The sequence below is a fragment of the Eretmochelys imbricata genome, chromosome 2 (assembly GCF_965152235.1).
Source record: "Eretmochelys imbricata isolate rEreImb1 chromosome 2, rEreImb1.hap1, whole genome shotgun sequence".
NCBI classification, from domain to species: domain Eukaryota; kingdom Metazoa; phylum Chordata; order Testudines; family Cheloniidae; genus Eretmochelys; species Eretmochelys imbricata.
In genome coordinates, this window is record NC_135573.1 from 197,443,870 (window position 1) to 197,466,785 (window position 22,916).

The 22,916-nt window shown below is 41.5% G+C and overlaps 1 protein-coding gene across 1 annotated transcript in view; it reads left to right on the forward strand.

The window, feature by feature from the left end:
- The window catches only part of NEK10 (NIMA related kinase 10), a 180,126-nt gene that overhangs the window by 7,189 nt on the left and 150,021 nt on the right, over window positions 1-22,916 (forward strand). The window contains exons 2-7 of the mRNA XM_077809309.1: window positions 3,112-3,223; window positions 3,584-3,644; window positions 6,710-6,843; window positions 8,588-8,686; window positions 16,631-16,715; window positions 17,910-17,951. Of these exons, the coding sequence (XP_077665435.1) occupies window positions 3,150-3,223; window positions 3,584-3,644; window positions 6,710-6,843; window positions 8,588-8,686; window positions 16,631-16,715; window positions 17,910-17,951 (495 nt within the window). The 5' untranslated portion in view covers window positions 3,112-3,149. The remainder of the gene's footprint in view (window positions 1-3,111; window positions 3,224-3,583; window positions 3,645-6,709; window positions 6,844-8,587; window positions 8,687-16,630; window positions 16,716-17,909; window positions 17,952-22,916) is intronic.

Below are 22,916 nucleotides of genomic sequence, written 5' to 3' on the forward strand. Positions count from 1 at the left end.
TCACAATCTCTACTGGAAATACCTCACCTGATGCATCCTAGGATTGCATTAGCCTTTTTCACGTCTGCATCTCATTGGTGGCTCATAGTCATCCTGTGATCAGCCAATACACCCAGGTCCTCGCCTCCTCTGTCACTTCCAACTGTTTATAGCAGTTCGTAGCAAAAATTCTTGTTGATAGTCCCTAAGTGCATCACTTTGTACTATTAAATTTCATCCCATTTCATTAAAAATCCTTGCTATAGGGCTTGCAATTTCACGTTCCAGTTCCTTTAATATTCTTGGATGGGGATTATCCAGCCCCCCCCCCCCCCAATTTGGTCCATTAAACTGTTTGAGTTTGACTTCCACCTCAGATGAGGTTATTTCTACTTCTTTAGCCTCATGTCCATTAGCCACCCTGCCACTACCCGTGAACTCCTCATTACCCTTATCAAAAACTGAGGCAAAGTATTCATTTAGGTGTTGGGCCATACCTAGATTATCTTTAATCTCTACCCCATCCTCAGTGCTTAGCGGTCCCACTTCTTCTTTCCTTGTTTTCTTTTTATTTATTTGGTTATGTCATAAATATAAAGGGAAGGGTAAACCCCTTTAAAATCCCTCCTTGCCAGAGAAAAAAAATCCTCTCACCTGTAAAGGGTTAAGAAGCTAAAGGTAACCTCACTGGCACCTGACCAAAATGACCAATGAGGAGACAAGATACTTTCAAAAGCTGGGAGGAGGGAGAGAATCAAAGGGTCTGGTCTGTCTGTCTATATGCTGCTTTGCCGGGGATAGACCAGGAATGGAGTCTACTTACTAAAAGTTCTAAATCTAGCTAGGTATGCGTTAGATTATGATTTCTTTAAATGGCTGAGAAAAGAATTGTGCTGAATAGAATAACTATTTCTGTCTGTGTATCTTTTTATAACTTAAGGTTTTGCCTAGAGGGGTTCTCTATGTTTTGAATCTAATTACCCTGGAAGGTATCTACCATCCTGATGTTACAGGGGGGATTTCTTTACTTCTATCTCTATTAAAAGTCTTCTTGTAAGAAAACTGAATGCTTTTTCATTGTTCTCAGATCCAAGGATTTGGGTCTGTGGTCACCTGTGCAAATTAGTGAGGCTTTTTATCCAACATTTCCCAGGAAAGGGGGGGTGCAAGTGTTGGGAGGATTGTTCATTGTTCTTAAGATCCAAGGATCTTGGTCTGTAGTCACCTAGGCAAATTGGTGAGGCTTTTTACCAAACCTTGTCCAGGAAGTGGGGTGCAAGGTTTTGGGAAGTATTTTGGGGGGAAAGACGTTTCCAAACAGCTCTTCCCCAGTAACCAGTATTAGTTTGGTGGTGGTAGCGGCCAATCCAAGGACGACAGGTGGAATATTTTGTACCTTGGGGAAGTTTTGACCTAAGCTGGTAAAGATAAGCTTAGGAGGTTTTTCATGCAGGTCCCCACATCTGTACCCTATCGTTCAGAGTGGGGAAGGAACCTTGACAGGTTATATAATCTTTTACTGTTGTTCTTAATTTCCTTTGCAAGGTCCAACTTTGCTTTGCTTTTGGCAGTTCTCACTTTTCCTCTGCACTTTCTGACTTCCAAGAGGTAGCTTTCCTTGCTGATTCTTTCAGTCTTCAGTTCCTTGTAGGCTTTCTGCTTTCTCTTAATAACCTGTTTGAGATGTATGTTTGTCCACTTTGGCCTGCAACCCTTCACTGAGAATTGTTTCCCCTTGTTTGAGATCCAAGCTTCAGATAGCTTCTGCAACTTTGCCTAAAAATAGTTCTAAGCCTCCTCCACATTCGGACACTTGAGTTCTTCAGTCCAATCCACTACCTTAGCTAATTCCCTTAAGTTTTTAAAGACTGTGCTTTTGAAATCAAGGACCCTTGTTGCAGACCTGTTTTTGTTTCCTTCCATTTAGTTTAACCTGGATTAATTCATTATTACTCCAAGATAATGTACATGCGCAGCTTCCACATCGAGTCATTTTCATTGTTTCTTCCATTCTTGGGCCACTACCACTGCTGCCTCTGAAGCTGTCATAGCCTCCCTCTCATTTGTAAGGTTTTCGTATCACCCATAAAGGCTAAAAGTGAGGGTGAAGTCCTGGTCCCAATGGGAGTTTCGCCATTGACTTCAGTTGGGCCAGGATTTCACCCCTAGATTTTTTTTGAGAGAGAGTTTAGAGAGTTTAGGGATCTGTAGAAACTGATGGCACTAGCTTTGGAAAACTTCCTACTCTCGTTGGCAAGTTGATATTTTTTTCTAGTCTTGACTATGTCATTATGGCATAGCACAGTGGTTTCCAAACTGTTAGTAAGGCCAATGACCAACAGCATTTTGTCTTTTTTTTGTGACCCATCATTACATATACACACCCCCAGCCCCAGCCCCACAACCCTAATCCCGGCCCAGTGGGAGGGGCGGTGGCCCAGTGAAAGGGGGTTGGAGAATGAGCTCATCCTGCAGCAGTGAGTGCTGTCCTGTGGGGCTGGTCTTGGCTCCCTTTTCCAGGAGTTGCAACCTGGCTCATGGGGTCACAGCACCACTCAGGTTTGGCCCAACCACCCTATCATCATGCGGAGGAGCAGCCAGTCTAACCTGCAGTGGTGCTGCAACCCTGAGTTCCCGGTCGTAATACCTGGAGTTGGAGAGCCAATCCCAATCCCGCAGGACAGGCGCCACCACTGTAGGGTGAGCTTGGTTTCCAACTGCCTTCATCTACCTCCCCCAGCATCACTTAGCATAGCAGGGTCCACAACAGGGGGGGACCTCCTGGCACTACCATAATGTAAACAGCCAAATCCACAGCAAGAAATAATAATATGCTGGAGGAGGGAACAAGCCAGTAAAAATGGATGGTGGTAGCAAGTTACTTGGGATCCCTCTTCGTCCTCTCTATCCTCTTCCCAAAAAACAGGTGTTTAAGAGCCAGGACTTACTTATCTTGTCTTTTATGTCCTGTATTTTAAGGGATGTCCTCTGTTTAAAACCTAGTGTCTCAGGTTGGGCATACAGTGCATCTATTCTTTTTCACACCTTGGTTTCTCAAGTTGGTTCTACTGTGTGCTATTACTTGCTGCCATTATAGCACAATCATATTCTGTCGTCCACTTTATTTTTAAGGGAATGAGATGTTAATTCTGCAGTATTGATGTTTTACAATGCCTGATCAAGACAGAAAGGTGAAGAGCACAGAAAAAGGAACCGATAAAAAACCTCAAGGGATCACTGCAAGGTATAGTATCTGATAATGGTTCAGTTTGTTTGAACCTCAACAGTGACTTTCTGGAATTTGTACCATTTGCCAAAGTTAAATGCTTTATACACATGGCAACTGTTACTCTGGTCAGAGAATTTATTTAGACCTTTGGTGATTTCAGGCCTTCTGGAGAAACAAATCAATGGTTATGAAACTTCTGTATGCAAAAATAAAACAATAGACTACTAAGGCAATGCCAGAGAATTGCCTTTTCTCCCACCAATGTTGATCACACAAATTGACCTTGTTTATATTGAGCAGACTACTTGTTGACATGGTTATAAATAACTTTGTCTAATGAGTTATTAATAGATACATTATTATGTTTTATCCTAGGGATTACTCTGATCTTAAAAGACTTCAGTCTCTTTTAAATGTCCAGTCAAGCAAACAGCAGGTATTTTTAGTAGTCATTATTCAACATGCTGAACAGTTGTATAATCATGCAAAATAATAATTGTGGTAGTCAGTGTGAATTTTGTGCATTGTCAGAAATAGTCAAAGAAGTTTTAGTGAGCTCATGTGCAGTTCAATTCACTAGAAACTTTCTTTTTTTTGGCAATAGCAGAGTTTTTCTCTAGGAAAAATCCCATTTACACAGTGTAAAGGAATTAAATCAATCAGCTTTTATGCTGGTATGTCATATTCATTTTTTTAAATAACAGCAAAATATTCTTCATTTGGTTTGCTGTGTCAACATATCTAGCAGAGTTTATGCTGTCACAGTTATTTATAGTTAAACAGTTTACCAGCTTTGTCTTTTTCCACACCCTTTGATAATGTCATGAGGAAGTAGTCTCCATTTTCAGCAAGAGGCAGGTTAATTATAACATGAAGAAAGGAAGTGAAGGATGCAAAACCACAAGTAAACAATTCCATCATGTATAAATAGTGTTTAGAGAATGAAAACTTGAGGTTAAAACTGTGTCAAGAAAATTGATTACACTGGTAGTTATTTGCTTATAAGTTTTCTAGTGTTTGTAGCAAAGTCTTCTTTCCCCCCACTCCCTGTTGGGACTTCTCTCTACCATTTGAAAAATTATATATATATTTTTAAATTGGGAAAATCATGTTAATCCCTACTTCAAGTGAATCCACATAATTGTGGGTGTTACTCTGTGGTCTAGCTGGATGGCCCATTTCTCTTGTTCTACATTCTATTCAACATGATTTTCATGGGATTGACTGCTGTGACATGGCTGAAAGTACTGACATTTTGGAGGCAGTGCTGAGAAATCCATCCAAAGCGCAATGTAGCTAGATATGTAACATAGCAAGGAGCATCCTTACTGCTTGTAAATCCATTGCCAATGCGGTACAAAGGTATGGAGAATTGATCCAGAGAATTCTTTGTAACATACAGGGCTATGTATTTGCTTTACTGAGGCTGAAGTTTGCAAGCTATGAGGCAGCTAGCTGTATCTCTCAGATTTCTAAAATGTGAAAAATTACTCTCCAGGATACTATTACAATGGATAGCAGTGGTTGGAGGGAGTGTTGTGTGTGGATGCACTGCACCTGTTTACACAAATCAAGCTAGTAGGTGTAGACATCCTTACAGTAACTAAGTGTGGTAGAAAGAAAAGGAGTACTAGTGGCACCTTAAAGCCTAACCAATTTATTTGAGCATAAGCTTTCGTGAGCTACAGCTCACTTCATCAGATGCATTCAGTGGAAAATACAGTGAGGAGATTTATATACACACAGAACATGAAAAAATGGGTGTTATACACACTGTAAGGAGAGTGATCACTTAAGATGAGCTATTACCAGCAAGAGAGTGGGTGAGGGGGAACCTTTTGTAGTGATAATCAAGGTGGGCCATTTCCAGCAGTTAATAGGAACGTCTGAGGAGCGGTGGGGGTGGGGAAATAAACATGGGGAAATAGTTTTACTTTGTGTAATGACACATCCACTCCCAGTTTCTATTCAAGCCTAAGTTAATTGTATCCAGCTTGCAAATTAATTCCAATTCAGCCGTCTCTCCTTGGAGTCTGTTTTTGAAGTTTTTTTGTTGAAGAATTGCCACTTTTAGGTCTGTAATTGAGTGACCAGAGAGATTGAAGTGTTCTTCAACTGGTTTATGAATTTTATAATTCTTGACATCTGATTTGTGTCCATTTATTCTTTTACGTAGAGACTGTCCAGTTTGACCAATGTACATGGCAGAGGGGCATTGCTGGCACATGATGGCATATATCATATTGGTAGATGTGCAGGTGAACGAGCCTCTGATAGTGTGGCTGATATGATTAGGCTCTATGATGGTGTCCCCTGAATAGAGATGTGGACACAATTGGCAACGGGCTTTGTTGCAGGGATAGGTTCCTGGGTTAGTGGTTCTGTTGTGTGGTGTGTGGTTGCTGGTGAGTATTTGCCTCAGGTTAGGGGGCTGTCTGTAGGCAAGGACTGGCCTGTCTCCCAAGATTTGTGAGAGTGATGGGTCGTCCTTCAGGATAGGTTGTAGATCCTTGATGATGTGTTGGAGAGGTTTTAGTTGGGGGCTGAAGGTGATGACTAGTGGCGTTCTGCTTCATCTTTGTTGGGCCTGTCCAGTAGTAGGTAACTTCTGGGTACTCTTCTGGCTCTGTCAATCTGTTTCTTCACTTCAGCAGGTGGGTATTGTAGTTGTAAGAATGCTTGATAGAGATCTTGTAGGTGTTTGTCTCTGTCTGAGGGGTTGGAGCAAATGCAGTTGTATCGTAGAGCTTGGCTGTAGACGATGGATCATGTGGTGTGGTCTGGGTGAAAGCTTGAGGCATGTAGGTAGGAATAACAGTCAGTAGGTTTCCAGTATAGGGTGATGTTTATGTGACCATCACTTATTAGCACCGTAGTGTCCAGGAAGTGTATCTCTTGTGTGGACTGGTCCAGGCTGAGGTTGGTGGTGGGATGGAAATTGTTGAAATCATGGTGGAATTCCTCAAGGGCTTCTTTTCCATGGGTCCAGATGATGAAGATGTCATCAATGTAGCATAAGTAGAGTAAGGGCATTAGGGGACGAGAGCTGAGGAAGCGTTGTTCTAAGGGTGGTAGAAATACTTAGCATTTAAAGTTGAAATGGCTGAGTCACCTAATACAGATAGACCTCTAAAGTGACAGGAAATATTGTACCTCTGTACAGCTGTGTAAGTGGGATTGACAGTAACATTTCTGAAACAGTGTATAATGTCAGTGGTTTAATACAACCTGTAGCAGGCTGGCCTGGAGGGTCACTGATCTCAAAATTTGTCATATTTGTTCATCTACCAGTTTGATCCAGCACTGCGTTGGATCAGAGCATTAAAATAGCTTTGTTTGTATTGTGTGATGTATGCATTACCTTTATAATGGCAATTGTTGGATCTTAAGTTAGACAGTATCTGAAATCCCAATAAGAATTTGAGAAGACAAAAGCTTTTCTCTGGTTGATTACTTTCTATATACTGTTTGCCTTATGCACAGCCTCCCTTGCATTTGCAGCTGCCAGCCATTAATTTTGAAACTGCTCAAAATACTATGACCAAGTCAGAACAATACACCAACAAGACTAATGGACAAAGAAGCCGAGGTCAATGGCAAGAATCAACTGAAGCTGTTGAGCTTGAAAACTTTAGGTAAAGATTGTACCTTTCTTTTAATCAAATATGCAAAGTATGGATGGAGCATGAACTTGGAGTTCTAATCCTAACTCTGCTTCCGTGGGTTTAAATCACACCTTTAAATTTACAACAGTTTTTCTTCTTATCTTATTAATGATGGATTTTTAAAAAATAGCAAAGGTGAGGTTAACAGTGCTAAAGATATAATTGATACTTGCAACCCCAGAATCTCATGCTTTTTAAGTGGTAAATGTTTGAAGGACATATTAAATCATACATATTCACTTCTAAAGGAAAGAATAGATGTGTGGTTTGCAAAATGCAATAGATAATCAGATTAAAGGTTTCCCAAGGGCAGTTTGGCAGTTCAGATTGCTGTTCCATTAAGGATTTTTTTATTTGCATTGTTATAAACACAGGAAGGAATCGTAAGATACCTAAGGTAGAATCTGATGTGTTCTTCTGATGTTGTGTGTTCTTAGGGGCACCCATTATTTAAATGTATATGGTTAAGAAAGTTCTGCCAGCCATGCTAGCTGAAAAGTTGAACATATTGCATTTAAGTGGTTGAAATGCTTTGTTATATCATCAGGGTTGTACTGTGTAGAAGTGTCGTGGCTGTGCAAGAGAACGAGCACACACAACATCAGGAAAATCAGGAGGTTGGATAATCAGGGGATCCTGAGCACATTCTTCAAAGTCTGTTGGGCTTCCTCTTCAAAGGATAGAAGACGTGCAGCTGCTAAGATTCGGAGGACAGAAGCACCAATCTTTCAGAGTTTAGAAGCTTTGTTCAAACCTTGGCAGACACATTGGACCTCTTAGCTAAATGAGAGTTGAATAATTGAGATCTCACTGTTTTCATTTTAATTAATTTTTAAAACATCATATAAAATATTAAAACATCTCTAAATCTAACATCATTAGGAAATGTCAGAAAGATGAAATATGGCTTTTTTTAACCTTCAAAAACCCCCGTTATGTCAGATTAATTCTGCTTCTGCTAAAAAGTGCTACATCTTCTAAACATTTAGGTTAATAGCATGTGTGTTTAATTATTATGAATTATTGTCCTTCAAGACCTTTTCTTCATGACTGTCTGGTCCCTGTCACTGGCCCAAAATGGTTCCGTGCCACTTCACTCTCGTTTGTCATTGTTATTTATGTAACACTTCAAGCGTGCATCATGCTTTCCAGACAGAAGGCACTGTTGCTGCCCCATAAAGCTTACACCATACATTCAACATTACATAACAAAAAGTGATGGTAGACAATAGGGTGGGAACTGGAGTAAGATTAGGACCATGCGACTTAGGATCATGCATTAAGTCAGCAGTTCAGAATCATGTGTTTAGCTTTTTCTGTATGCATTTTGCGATTGGTGTTTCTTTTAAGTAATTTGGTTTTACCTTATGAGTATTTTTTAATACTGTTAATACATCTGAAAGTGTTATCTTTCAGTGAGTAAAAAAAGAGGGGCAGAGCTGGAGCCACAATACCAGTAGTGACAGTGTATGAAGGCAGTTACTGAATGGCTGCTCCCACTTGCTGCTGCATAGGCTGTTGAGATCTGCTAAATGCTAATTTAAATAAAAGTAGTAGTCATGTTAGTCAAACAGTTTGTTGTCATACACTATTATAATCTCAACAATTAACTGCTAATAAAGTCTGTTTTCTCCTCATTGACTTTCAGTAATCTAAACTTATCTTACTACAATGTAATTAACAAAACTTCATTTTTCTTCCCCGGCCCCCGCAGTATGAACTACAGGAATGAGAGACATTTTAGCAAGCACGCTCAACACAAACAGTTTCAAGAGATCTTTACAGCTTTGGTTAAGAACAGACTTATCTGCAGGTAAGACCATGTGATACATGTAGGTCTGTAATAGAGGAGACTACTCATTTGCTTGGATTACGCAGGGATCCAAGAAGAGAGAGTAAGGTGTGGCTTGTACATGCCAGCAACAGTCCCTGTGGTATAGAAACTGTTGGTTTCACAATATGGGGCTGGGAGATCTTTAATATAAAAAAACCTGGGTCTCCCAATCTAAATCTGGGCAGATGATGATAATACTTCTCTGTTTCCTGAGTTCATTTACACACTGCGAACCTGTTGTCTTAAAATTCTGTAATTTTTTTGTTGGAAGTTGATTCTTTGATTTCCCCTGTTATTGATGGCATGCCCATCTACAGAAAAAACAGGCTCCAATGACATTTTACTCATTTCAATTGCATCAGCACTGTAAAACTACTCATACTTACTTGACCATTGAAGGCTGATAGAGGAGAAACCCTTTTCATACCATTTCTCATAGAATTATATCAAAACTTCACATGAAATTGTAAGGACTGGCCTAACGGTCACAGCTAGGCTCGTGTCCAGAGGTAAGGATGGCCAAGGTAGGGATCAGAGTAATTGCTAGAGCCATGATCAATAAGCAAGAGTGAGAGTCAGGCTGGGGTCTGAGACTGGATGTTAGAGTTAATTACCAGGATGGAATAAGGAGACAAGAGCCAGGGTCAGAGTCAGGCTGGGGTTAGAGATTTGAGATCAGAAGCAAGATGCAGTCTGGAGTTGCCAAAGGCCAGAAGTCTCTGTGTTTTGTCCAGGAAACTTCCTGGAGTGCCCTCCAGGATTAAATATTGCATTTGGCCAATCAGAGGGCTGCAGGGTGCTGTCACTCTAGACCCTTTGAGCAGTACTTCCTGCAGTGCCTAACCGTCACTGTGCTCAATAGATGTAGCTCTGCATGTCCCCCGCCATCCTCTCCAGTGGCAATATGGGAATGTCAGCCATCCCAGGCTCCACAGACCTGGGTTCTAGTCTCACAGATCTTTACAGAAATAAGTGAAAGATATTCAAGAAAATATGGGCACTGAGATTTATTTTCTGAAAGAAATGTATATTTTATATTTAAACAAAATTTTCTATTTAAACCCCAGGCAAAACTTTCAAAAAACACCCAAGTGATTTAGGAGTTTTAAGGCCAGATTTATAAAGGTATTTAGGCACCTAAAGCTCCAGTTAGATGTCTAGAGGGATTTTCAAAGAACCTAACCAAGTTAGTCACCCATCTTCCGTTGAAAATCATGAAAGTCAGTGGGAGTTTAGGAACCTAACTTGCTTGGAACCTTCTGTAAATTCCACTAGATGCCTATCTGCATCTTTCGACATGTAAATACCTTTGTAAGTCTGGTCCTACTTTTCATTTTCAGCAGTGTTTTATGCACTTAGGAGGCTAAGTCTCCTTGCAATGGGACTTTGGCCATTTTTGCACTGCAGACTTCTGGGCTGACATAGCTCTTCCAGGAGTCATTCCTGACCAACACAGCTGTATTGACAGAAACCCCTAGCACAGAGGCAGTTATACTGGCAAAACTACACTTTTGCCAGTATATCTTATTTTGCTCAGGGCAGTGTGTGGAATAAACTATGGCAGTAAAAGTGCAGCTTTGCTGGTATAGCTGCATCCACACAAGGAGCACTTTGCTGGTAGATACAGAGGTATAGCTATACCAGGAAAAACTCTCCTCGTGTAGACATAGGCTTAGGTTCCTATGTGCCTAAGTCACTTTTGAAAATGGGACTTGGGCCATGTCTATACTATGAAAGTACTCCGATTTTACGAAGTCGATTTTTGGGAACAGATTGTAAAAAGCCGAGTGCATGCGTCCACACTAAGCACATTAATTCGGTGGTGTGAGTCCACAGTACCGTGGCAGGTGTCGACATTCCGAGTGGTGCACTGTGAGTAGCTATCCCACAGTTCCCGCAGTCCCCGCTGCCCATTGGAATTCTGGGTTGAGCTCCCAATGCCTGATGGGGCCAAAAATTTGTCGTGGGTGGTTATGGGTAAATGTCATCAGTCAACTCTCCTTCCCACCATGAAAGCAACAGCAGACAATCATTTCGCGCCCTTTTCCCTGGATTGCCCGAGCAGATGCCAAAACACGGCAAGCATGGAGCCCATTCAGCTCACCGCAGCAATTATGACCATTGTAAACACCTCGCACATTATCGTGCAGTTTATGCAGAACCAGCACCTGAAAAACCAGGCGAGGAGGCGACGGCAGCGCGGTGATGAGGATATGAACACAGATTTCTCTAAAACCGCGGTTCCCAGCAATCTGGAGATCCTGGTGTTACTGGGGCAGGCTCATGCTGTGGAACCCGGGAAACAAGCACAGAGTGGTGGGACCACATAGTGTTGTAGGTTTGGGATGATTCCCAGTGGCTGTGAAACTTTCACATACGTAAGGGCACTTTCATGTAACTTTGTGACTTGCTTTCCCCTGCCCTGAAGCGCAGGAATACCAAGATGAGAGCAGCCCTCACAGTTCACAAGCAAGTGGCAATAGCTCCATGGAAGCTTGCAACGCCAGACAGCTACCGGTCAGTCGGGAATCAATTTGGAGTGGGCAAATCTACTGTGGGAGTTGCTGTGATGCAAGTAGCCAACGCAATCATTGAGCTGCTGCTATCAAAGGTAGTGACTCTGGGAAATGTGCAGGTCATAGTGGATGGCTTTGCTGCAATGGGATTCCCTAACTGTGGTGGGGCTATATATGGAACGCATATCCTTATCTTGGGACTGGACCTCCAGGACAGCCAGTACATAAACTGCAAGGGGTACTTTTCAATAGTGCTGCAAGCACTGGTGGATCACAAGGGACCATCAACATCAACGTGGGATGGCCAGGAAAGGTTCATGACGCTTCCATCTTCAGGAACTCTGGTCTGTTTAAACGGCTGCAGGAATGGATTTACTTCTCAGACCAGAAAATAACTGTTGGGGTTGTTGAAATGCCTATAGTTATCCTTGGGGACCCAGTCTACCCCTTAATGCCCTGGCTCATGAAGCCGTACTCAGGCACCTGGACAGTAGGAAGGAGCTGTTCAACTAGAGGCTGAGCAAATGCAGAATGGTGGTAGAGTGTGCATTTGGACGTTTAAAGGGTCACTGGCGCAGTTTACTGACTCGCTCAGACCTCAGCGAAACCAGTATTCCCACTGTTATTGCTGCTTGCTGTGTGCTCCACAATCTCTGTGAGAGTAAGGGGGAGACGTTTATGTTGGGGTGGGAGGTTAAGGCAAATCACCTGGCCGCTGAATATGTGCAGCAGACACCAGGGCAGTTAGAAGAGCACAGCAGGAAGCGCTACGCATCAGAGAAGTTTGAAAACCAGTTTCATGACTGGCCAGGGTACTGTGTGACACTTCTTTTTGTTTCTCCTTGATGAAAACCCGCCCCCTTGGTTGACTCTAAATTCCCTGAAAGCCACCCGCCCTTCCCCCTTTTATCACAGCTTGCTTGCAAAGGAAATGAAGTCACTATCGTTTAAAAAACATATATTCTTTATTAATTGATTATAAAAATAGGGAGATAACTCACAAGGTAGCCCGGGTGGGGGGTGGGAGGAGGGTAGGATGGAAGGAAAAGGCCGCTTTAAAACGTGTTGAATGACAGCCTTCTGTTGCTTGGACTGTCCACTGGGGTGGAGTGGTTGGGTGCCCGGAGCCTCCCCCCACCCCGTGTTCTTGGGCATCTGGGTGAGGAGGCTATATGGAACTTGGGGAGGAGGGAGGGCAGTTAAACAGGGGCTGCAGCGGCAGTCTGTGATCCTGCTGCCGTTCATGAACCTCCACCAGACGCCGGAGCATGTCTGTTTGATCCCGCAGTAGCCCCAGCGTTGCCTCATGCCTCCTCTGATCTTCCTGCCGCCACCTCTCCTCACGTTCATCGGCCACTTTCCTGTACTCTGCCATTGTGTCCTTCCACACATTCTGCTGAGCTCTGTCAGTGCCAGACAACTGCATGAGCTCAGAGAACATTTCATTGCGCTTGCGTTTTTTTCGCCACCTTATCTGAGATAGCCTTTGGGACGGAGGAGGGAGGCTTGAAACATTTGCAGCTGCTGAAGGAAAAAAAGGGAGTGAAGTATTTAAAAAAATACAGTTTACAGAACAATGGCTATATTCTTTCACGGTGAGCAACACTATTCACATTACCTAGCACATGTGATTTTGGTACAAGGTCGCATTTTGCATCTTATATTGAGTGCCTGCGGCTTTGGTGTTAGAGATCACACACACAGTGCCGGGAAACAGAATTCGGCTTAGAGGCGGCCATGGTAAGCCATAGTCTTTTGGCTTCTGCAAACTTCATAACAGCAGCGCCCTCCTCTCCCATACCAAGCAAAGCACGTTGAGTTGGCCATTCAGTGAGCTGTAGCTCACGAAAGCTTATGCTCAAATAAATTTGTTAGTCTCTAAGGTACCACAAGTACTCCTTTTCCGTTTAGTGCTGCGGTTTTCTGCAGCAGCAGAAAGCAAACTAACCCCCCATCCCTACTCCAATTCTATGGGATGATTGCTTTACCCCTCACCCCACTGCGTGGCTGGTATCAGGGAAGATCCCTGGTAGCCAAACGCGAACAGCTCAGTGCCAATGGCCCCTCCCACCGCGTGGCTAACTGCAGAGAGGATTTCTTTTCAGCCACAAGCAAACAGCCCAGTAGGAACGGCCACTTCTGAATGTCCCCTTAATTAAATTTCCCTATTTCAACCAGGTTACCATGAACGATATCGCTCTCCTGAGAATAACACAGTGAGATAAAGAACGGATGTTGCTTGAATGCCAGCAAACATCGGGACCATACGCTGCCAGTCTTTGTCATGCAGTGATACCAGATTACTTGCTACTAGCATGGCATGGTAAAGTGTCCTACCATGGAGGACGGAGTAAGGCTGCTCTCCCCAGAAACCTTCTGCAAAGGCTTTTAGAGAACCTCCAGGAGAGCTTCATGGAGATGTCCCTGGAGGATTTCTGCTCCATCCCCAAACACGCTAATGGACTTTTCCAGTAGCTGTACTGGCCACGAATGCATCCCAAGTCCTCAGGGCTACTTAATCATTAAAAAACACTTGCTTTTATAACATGTATTATATTTAAAAAGGTACACTCACCAGAGGTCCCTTCTCCGACTTCGTTGGGTTGGGAGGGTACTTCAGTCAGGGTGATAAAAAGATCCTGGCTGTCAGGGAGAATGGTGTGCTGTGTGCTCTCCTCAAGCTCGTCCTCCTCCTAGGACCTCATCTTCCCTATCTGCAAAATCCTCAGGTATGGCGGAGAGTACCCCATCATTGGAGTCCACGGACAGGGGTAGGGTAGTGGTGGCGGCCCCCCTTAGAGTTGCATGCAGCTCAGCATAGAAGCGGCATGTCTGGGGCTCTGTCCCGGAGCGTCCATTTGATTCTTTGGTTTTCTGGTACAGTTGTCTGAGCACCTTAAGTTTCACGCGGCACTGTGTTGCGTCCCTGCTATAGCCTCTGTCCCTCATGGCCTTGGAGATTTTTTGAAATGTTTTGGCATTTCGTCTTTTGGAACGTAGTTCTGATAGCACGGATTCCTTTCCCCATACAGCGATCAGATCCAATACCTCCCGTTTGGTCCATGCTGGAGCTCTTTTGCGATTCTGGGACTGCATGGTCACCTGTGCTGATGAGCTCGCCTGGCCAATCAGGAAATGAGATTCAAAAGTTCCCGGGGCTTTTCCTGTACACCTGGCCAGTGCATCCGAGTTCAGAGCACTGTCCAGAGCGGTCACAATAGTGCACTGTGGGATAGCTCCCGGAGGCCAATACCTTCGAATTGCGTCCACGCTAACCCTAATTTGAAATGGCGATGTCGATTTCAGCGCTAATCCCCTCGTTGGGGAGGAGTACAGAAATCAGTTTTAAGAGCCCTTTATGTCAAAAAAAAAAAATGCCTTCGTTGGGTGGACGGGTGCAGGGTTAATTTGATTTAACGCTGCTAAATCCAACATAAACTCATAGTGTAGACCAGGCCTTATACTCTCAATTCACTTAGGCACTTTTGAAAATTTTAGCCCCCTTCTATTTTGGGTACAGTGCAATGTGTCATTGTATTCCTGCAGAGGAACTCTAATGAGACAACTTCATTTGCTGATAATTCAAGGAAACCGTATGTTATCTCTTTCCAAACACTATTTATGCATTGCGACATACCTAATTATTTCTGACTTTTTTTGTTTTTCCATCCCTTTGATGATGTTATAATGAAGTAAGTACCTTGTATTGAAAATGAAAGACCTGGATAAGGTTAATAATGCTAGCATATATTAATAGCCCTGTGAAACCAGTAACACAAGTGCAGTCACAAGGGGATTACATGCTCTTTTGTAAGTACATTGCTACTCGTATGTTGACAGCCTCTCTTTAGAACAACTGCCATTGCAGAAGGTCAAAGCCTCTAGAGCAGTGGTTCTTAACCTTTACTACAGCCTGCACCCCTTTGGTTTTCAAAATACGTTCTCGCACCCCTTATCAAAAATCAAAATATGTTCTCGCACCCCTTTTCAAAAATCGTTGAAATAGGTCAGTTCTTTAAACCTAGATATATATTTTGTTTGTATATTACAGTAATCATTAAAAAATGTATAATGTTAACAGATACATAGGTTTGATGAAACAAAGTAGTTGTACTTACCTGCCTGTGCTTAATTTGTGTTTTCGATGATTTACCTTAAAAAAAATCTGGCCTATCTCGCACCCCCAGAAAGGGCATCTTGCACCCCCAGGGGATGAGTGCACCCCAGGTGAAGAACCACTGCTCTAGAGGCTGCATCGGATAATTACTACCCCTGCAGGGGAACATGAGAGACAGATTGCCCTCTTAAAGCCTATGGATTCTGTCAGGGATCTGGGCCTCCTGAAAAACTGAGACTTTAAGGAATCACTTCTTAAGGCATGCTGAAGAGCACTCCTCTTCTATTCCACACACTATTGCCAAACAGAGAATAGAGGTCATTTTACAGCATATAATAATATTTTTTATTTACAAAGCACAACCCCACACACACACACCTTGCAAAAGCATTCTGTGCAAGCCATCAATTCTCCTTGAAAGCAAAGCACCACTTTTCTGGGGAGGCAAGTGTGAAAACCTAGGATAGAGCCACTACTCTTAACAGAGCTGGGATGCAAAGAGGCTGTCCCAAATAAGTTGATGCTGGAGTTCTATTTGCATCTATTACAGCACAGCCGTTATTGTTATCAAAATATTTTTAGCCATTGGCTTAATTCCCAACAGCAAATGATAACAAGGGAAGAGAACTGCCATATCACGTAGGCTTCTTCTGTTTCTGGGTAACTTGTCCAGAGAAATACAGATACACACCCTTTATAGAGAGATATAGATAGATACTCACCCCTTATATATATGAGTGTGTATCTATCTATAAAAAGGTGTGTGTGTGTGGAGGGGGGGGGTGTCTAAAGATTTTTTTAAAGAATGTAGAATATATAACTTTCATAGACAATGGAAAACCATTTGTTTGTATCCTATCTTGAAAAGTTATAGCTCAGTGATACTCAGTCCTGGAACTTGGTCATACTGTTGTGTCGAAGTGCTTCACTTTAAGCACACAAGCAGTCCTATTGAAATCAGGGGGACTACTTGCGCTTAAAGATCAGCATGTGCTTTTCTGGATTAGGGCCTGAGTGAATATTGTGTCTATTAGGTGTAACAAGTGATAGTTAGTAATGTGCAGTTTAATGAAATCTAATGTGTTCACAGGGAATTCATATTGTGTCAGCTAAGTTGTATTTATCGTGCTTGAATACAAGTAGTATTAAAATATGCTGTTTTGTTAAAATATTCTTAATCTCATAATGACTCATGACCAAAATTGAAAAACTGTATTATGTATGTTCACTGTTACGCATTTGTTATTGTCTCGGGTTTATAACTGGATATTTTTGATGTTTCTGCTACAGGGAGTGGGTTAATCGAGCCCCATCCATCCATTTCCTGAGAGTACTAATCTGTCTGAGATTATTAATGAGGGATCCATGCTATCAGGTTGGTTTGCCAAAATATCATTTCTTATTGAAAGACAGAACACATATAAACTATATATGTAATATGAAAACATAACAGTAAACTACAAACATTCAACAAAACTCCAGTAGTGAAAGTTTAACCAAGTAAGAGTACTGAAACTGCAAAACTGTTGCAGTTGATACAAACATTTTGCTGTATACATGTGCCTTTTGCAGAATGCATTTATTCAACTTCTGATATTTCCTGTACAGTATCTGTAGTCATTAAGTCTTAATAAGAACTTAGGAATTGCTATAGCAGAAGAGATGAACAGTCGAGTCTAAGAATCCTGTTCCTGATACTGGCCAACTCTGTAGAGAGACATATAGAACCCTCTCAATGCAAATGCATTACTTGTAGAAACCTATAAAATTGGGGGAAATACCATCCTGTTCCCACTGGTGATCTTCTGGTATTCTGAAATATAATGACTGGATGCCATTAATAGTATCATACCTGTTATGATTATAGATTGTTCTTCATATGGGTTAAAAAGGTTTAAAAAAACTGGGCATGTTTAGTCTTGAAAAAAGAAGACTGAGGGTGGATCTGATAACAGTCTTCAAATACGTTAAGGACTTTGATATAAAGAGGACTGTGATCAATTGTTCTTCATGTCCACTGAAGGTAGGACAAGAAGTAGTGGACTTATCTCCAGCAAGGGAGATTCAGGTTAGCTATTAAGAAAAACTTACTCTAAGGGTAGGTAAGCTCTGGAATAGGCTTCCAAGGAGATGAGGAAATCCCCATCACTGGAGGTTTTTAAACAGATTGGTCAAACACTGGTGAAGGATAGTCTAGGTTTACTTGATCCTGCCACAGTGCAATGTGCCTGGACTTGATGACTTCTTGAGGTCCCTTCCAGTCTTACATTTCTATGGTTCCATATCTCTAATCCTCTTTAGAAACTTAAGCTATTTGCTTCAGCATACTGCAGTTCCATGCATTCTGTAGCTTAATCATACATTATTGTCCCAATTTTCAGATGTTCAAAATTAAATGTAAGCAGCCTGATTTTTGAAGGTGCCAAACACCCACAAATTCCATTAACTCCATTGTGCTTTGGGAAAGCTCAGCACTGCCAAAAATAGGCCATTTATATTAAAGTACTCATTTGTCCCAGTGTTTGTGTTATGACAAACTTAATTAGTTTTCTTCTTTATTTTTGTTCAGGAAGTGCTCCATAACCTGGGTGGGATTGAAAACCTAGCCCAGGTAAAATATTCTTTATTGTTTTTGTCTCTTATCTTACACAATAGTTTGTTTTTGCAAAGGAAAGAATGAAATGTGTTGTAAAAGTGTTATTCTGTTGGCACATGGAGAGAAATAAATTTGTTCTCCGATTAGCACCTGGATAAGTACATGTGGTTACCCATTATGCCCAAAGCAACTGTACATGTAATTTAGTAGGGTGCACCAATGACATTTTCTTCCAGCTAATTGGATTAGCCAGTAGCTAGTTTGCTAAAGTGAAAAAGACTATTAAAGGTCAACACATGTTTGGCTCAGTCATGAGAATAAGTTCTAGGATTTTGAGGGAAGGGTGTGTAAAGTCCCCAACTGACTTCTCTGAAGGAATAACAAAAGTGACAGAAACACTATTAGTTTGAAATAAAAGCACACTGAAAGGACTGTTTTTCACAGATTGCTGTGCTTTAATTAATGAAGTCTGTCAGGTTTTGGTTTTTTTTATATCGTTGCTTCCTTTGCATAGCATTCCATGTTGCTGGATGTGACTTTGGTCATGGCAAATTAAAAGAAAAGTCTCTGGGCAGTTGTTGTGAAAAGGACAAAATAAACAGAAATATAATTTTGAAAAAAATCAAAATGCATAACATTAGTTTTGTTCTGCACAAAATAGTTTTTATTTGTCCAGGTTTAATTCTTGCAGACAAAAAGGGTAGCACATATTATGTGATGATAGAACTGTTTGGAACACAGAAGCTAGCATTCTGGAATACAGCGTTGATTAATTTAGTCTGATGATCCAGGGAAGCCAAAAAGCCTTTGTAATGCGTCTTACGTTAAAAGTTTTCATTTTCCATTTTGTGGGAAGTAAAAATAGAATCCTGGTAAAAAAGCTAAAATTGTTTGACTGTTGGTCATGGGTGCATGTCTGTTGCTCCCACTATGCCCGCATTGGCTCTCCGAATCTAAACAAAATCAATTTCAAAGAGTAAAGCTCTCACTTGAGAGTACACTTGTGCGTCCCACTCGTGCTATCTTGGTGTTGGTATTGAATCCTTCCTCTCGATTAGATTCCCTTTATGCTCAGGGTTTAAAATATTCAGCTCTTAAGGTTCACAGTGAAGTTTGCTCAGGTGTTTACTGTCACATCAAATTGCCCACATACAGATATCTCCAAATGTCAGAAGTTATTGCTATTTTTTTTTACACCATTAAATCCATTAGTCTAATGGCAACAGTGCGGCTATGTACTGTTTGTTGTATTATAGGGGCAGCAGTTGCACTGCTTATAGTTAAAATTACATAATAGTTTTCATTCTAGCCCGTTTTCACTTGCTCATAGCTTTCTGAAACTTTCACCTTCTGTGCTGAATGTTTCAGGCTTGGTCTCTGCCTGAAGGTGAATTATTTTTAGAAATGAAATCTTAGCAGTATGATATTTCACTACAGCACTCAGTTACTAAGTTGTTGCTGAGAGGTTAGTAAAGGCTCAGAAGTTTTGTGTATGAAGTATGGGTGTGCAGATTAGTAAACTGGTATTAGTGAGGGTTCATTCTATGTTAATTTTGCTTCTAGAGAGAAGAAATCATAAGTGATTGTGAACTTCCAGCACAGATTGTGAAAGACTGACACCCTAGGATATGCTGTTTTGGGTTATATGTTTATAGCCCCCATATTTCCTCCCAATAGCTTTCATAAAAGTCATGTGGAGACATGTCTAAAACTTTGGATTCTGAAATCATTACTATGTGCTGCCTCATCAATATTCTATGACATTTAAATTGCGTAGCTAGCTGGTTGTTTGAAAGAAAATTGCACTCATCTTACTTAAGGCAACAGTCTAAAAGAGTAAACTCATGGCAGAGATTCTTCTTAAAACAGACAATGATTGGTAATAGTCTTACCAGATACTGGTACACACCACAAAAGCACTGCACATTTCAACATGGTTTGTAGCATAACCCTTGACTGTGTCTCATTATGAGAAATTTGCTCATTTTAGATGCAAATATGCCTTTGTCCAGGAAACATCTGGTATGCTATGAGTGTCACTAAATTATTGATATCGGAAATGCTGAGCCTTAAAATGAAGTTTCTCATTAATTCAAGCTCTCTCCTCTACTATATGTTCTTGTTGTGTTCCTCATTGTAGTTATTTGCTGTATGATTTAAAAGCTTTTAAAGTCACTTTGGCTTTGGCAGTCTGAACAATGTGATCTGGCAGTCTCTGCTAAATGGTGATACAATAGTTCAGTTCTTCACCTTTGGAAACCTGATGTCAAGCCCCAGTCTAAGATCAGAAGTAAAATTGCTCAGTTTACCTGAAATAGTCATCATACAGTTTGCAGTACAGAATATCAGGGTTGGAAGGGACCTCAGAAGGTCATTTAAGTCCATCTCCCTGCTCAAAGCAGGACCAATCCCCAGTTTTTGACCCAGATCCCTAAATGGCCCCCTCAAGGATTGAACTCACAACCCTGGGTTTAGCCTGCCAATGCTCAAACCACTGAGCTATCCCTCCCCTCTGTAGCTGCTCATAGGAACCCAACACTGTACTAACAGAATAGTTTCAGGGATGTTTGAATAGCATTATGTGCCAAATGAAACACAAATGCACCCAAAAGTACACCTGCTATTGCAGACTGTACCATGATCGGATTCATTTTTCCCCAGCATAACCCCTGTTGGCAGTTAGTCCACATAAAATAGGATTGCAAGTTGCCAGCAACCCCACCTGTGCCTTCAAGGGGCTTGGAATGAGCTAGCTTACTCCCAAAAGAGGGTGGTGCAGAGCTGGGAATAGATCCTGGATATTTAATATAAAAGAGCCATGTTTCATCTACTTAGCCTCAGTCTTTAAGAAAGAACATGCCAAATTAGTCGCTTATGTAATCCACACTAATATAGTAAGGTTTTGTGTCACTCTCCAGTGGCTAGCTAGACCACATGTAGAAATTTATGATTCTGCTGTGTCTTCTGTGCTAGGGTGTCTGGTGTGTTAGCTCAGGTGTTGTGGCTCATGTTGTTAGATCCAGAGGTTGCCCAGTTCAGTTGCTGGAGATGACCCAAATGGGCATTAGTACATTTATAAAGCTCTGCACGGATACAAAATTTGTATCCACATCCGATCCGCAGCTATCTGCATCCATGGATGTGGATATCTGCGATTATAATGCGGCTATCCACAGATTTGCAGGGCTCTAGATATAAAATGTGGCTCTGCATCCATCCGTGATCCGAAAACATGATCCATGGGTATTTGCAGGGCTCTATACATTTAACTAAGCTATCGGTAACAACTAAGCCATATTCCGCTCTTCTAATGTGGAACAGAAGCAAAAAATCTGATGCTTAGCATTTGATTGCTGTCTCACAAATATTTGTGCAGCCCAGCGGACAAGTAAGTGTGTGTTGAGTCTCTCTGGCTGTTCCATACAGAGGATAATATAAGCTCTCCCCACTATTTACTCCTGTGACTGAAGTGGAAGAAGCTTGTGCTATGGACCTGGAGACTGTAGTTCTTTCTCTGTGGCTGACCCACATTGGATGTGTGTTTCGGAATTATATATGTATGTAATATAAAAATTGGTTTAAGCAGTCTGGAATCAATGTTCGAGTGATTTTGTATTACAAAACATTATATTTAGAAGTGAATGTAGATGTTATGTTAACACTGTTTTATTGTTGCATTTTTAGTGTTTCTGCTTTGATTAATGGGAACTATCCCATTAAACATAAAGTGTGGCACTTCATGAATGTTTGTGAGTCTGAGAGAAATGTGTAGGAGATTTTGCTCCAAAAATCAGAACTTAATTTAATACACTTATCTTTCAAGAAAGCAATCCTTATTCTGGGTGGTGTAACGTTAGCATTTACGAGGACTGGATGCCTTGGGGCACTGCTAATACATTATAGAGCTTTTCACTTATAGGTCACTAGTTTGTTTGACACCTGTCCAATTCAGCAGGAATTAAAAATTGTTCCCATCTAATGGATGTTTGGCGGCTCCCATATGAGATGAGTTTAGTGGGTTCCAGTTCCAGCTCCCACATCATATATGTGATGATGTGCTTTGCACTAGATTTCAGTGTCTTCTGGGCAGTAGCTCTCTTACTATGTGTTTGTACAATGGTTAGCACAATGGGACCACTGACATTGGAAGGGTCTGTTAGTGAAATCTCCTACATCAGGAGTCAAAATCATGTTACTGATAAATTTGTGAACTGGCAGCACTGTACCTGTCACACATACATTGGAGGAGGCCTGGGGAAGTTCAAGAATCAGCAAACCAAAAAACATAATTTATTGTAAAATTTTCAAAACCATCTACGTGACTTAGGAGCCTAAGTCCTGTTTTCAAAAGTGGTATAGGCACTTACGAGCCCAAGTCCCACTGACTTTCAGTGAGAGTTAGGCTTCTAAGTACTTAGGTCTGTTGTGAAAAGGGGACTTGGGCTCCTAAGTCATATAGGAGTTCTGGAAAATTTTATCCTTAATTAAAAAAAACTCATATTTTTTGGACCAATCTCATAATTTTTTGTGGTCTGATTTACTATTTTTGAACTTTTGGGGTTCTCAGTATGGCAGTGTACTGTGGGGGGTGGCTTTGGATTGGAGGGGTGAATGGTTTTTCCATGCTTTGAAATTGTCTTGGAAAAATATTAAACAGTAAGGCTCAAACTTTCAAAGTTGTCATGGGAATTTAAACAATGACCTCCTTTTGTAGTGCACTTTGAGATCTACTGATGAAAAACAGTACATAAGAGCTAGGTGGTACTATTATTACACATATCATTGCATATTCTTGATGTGATGTGCTTCGCCTCATGTGAATTTGCTGAACAAAACAGGTGCTAGAATATCAGCCATAGTCCATCCACACCAAGTTTTTGGAACCTCCTCTTCAATGTATAGAGAAGTTGAAGAGATCCCACTGTCTGCCAGGCTAATGTTTAAGTGATGCAGGGGTTTCGTGAGGCCTTCTGTACTGAG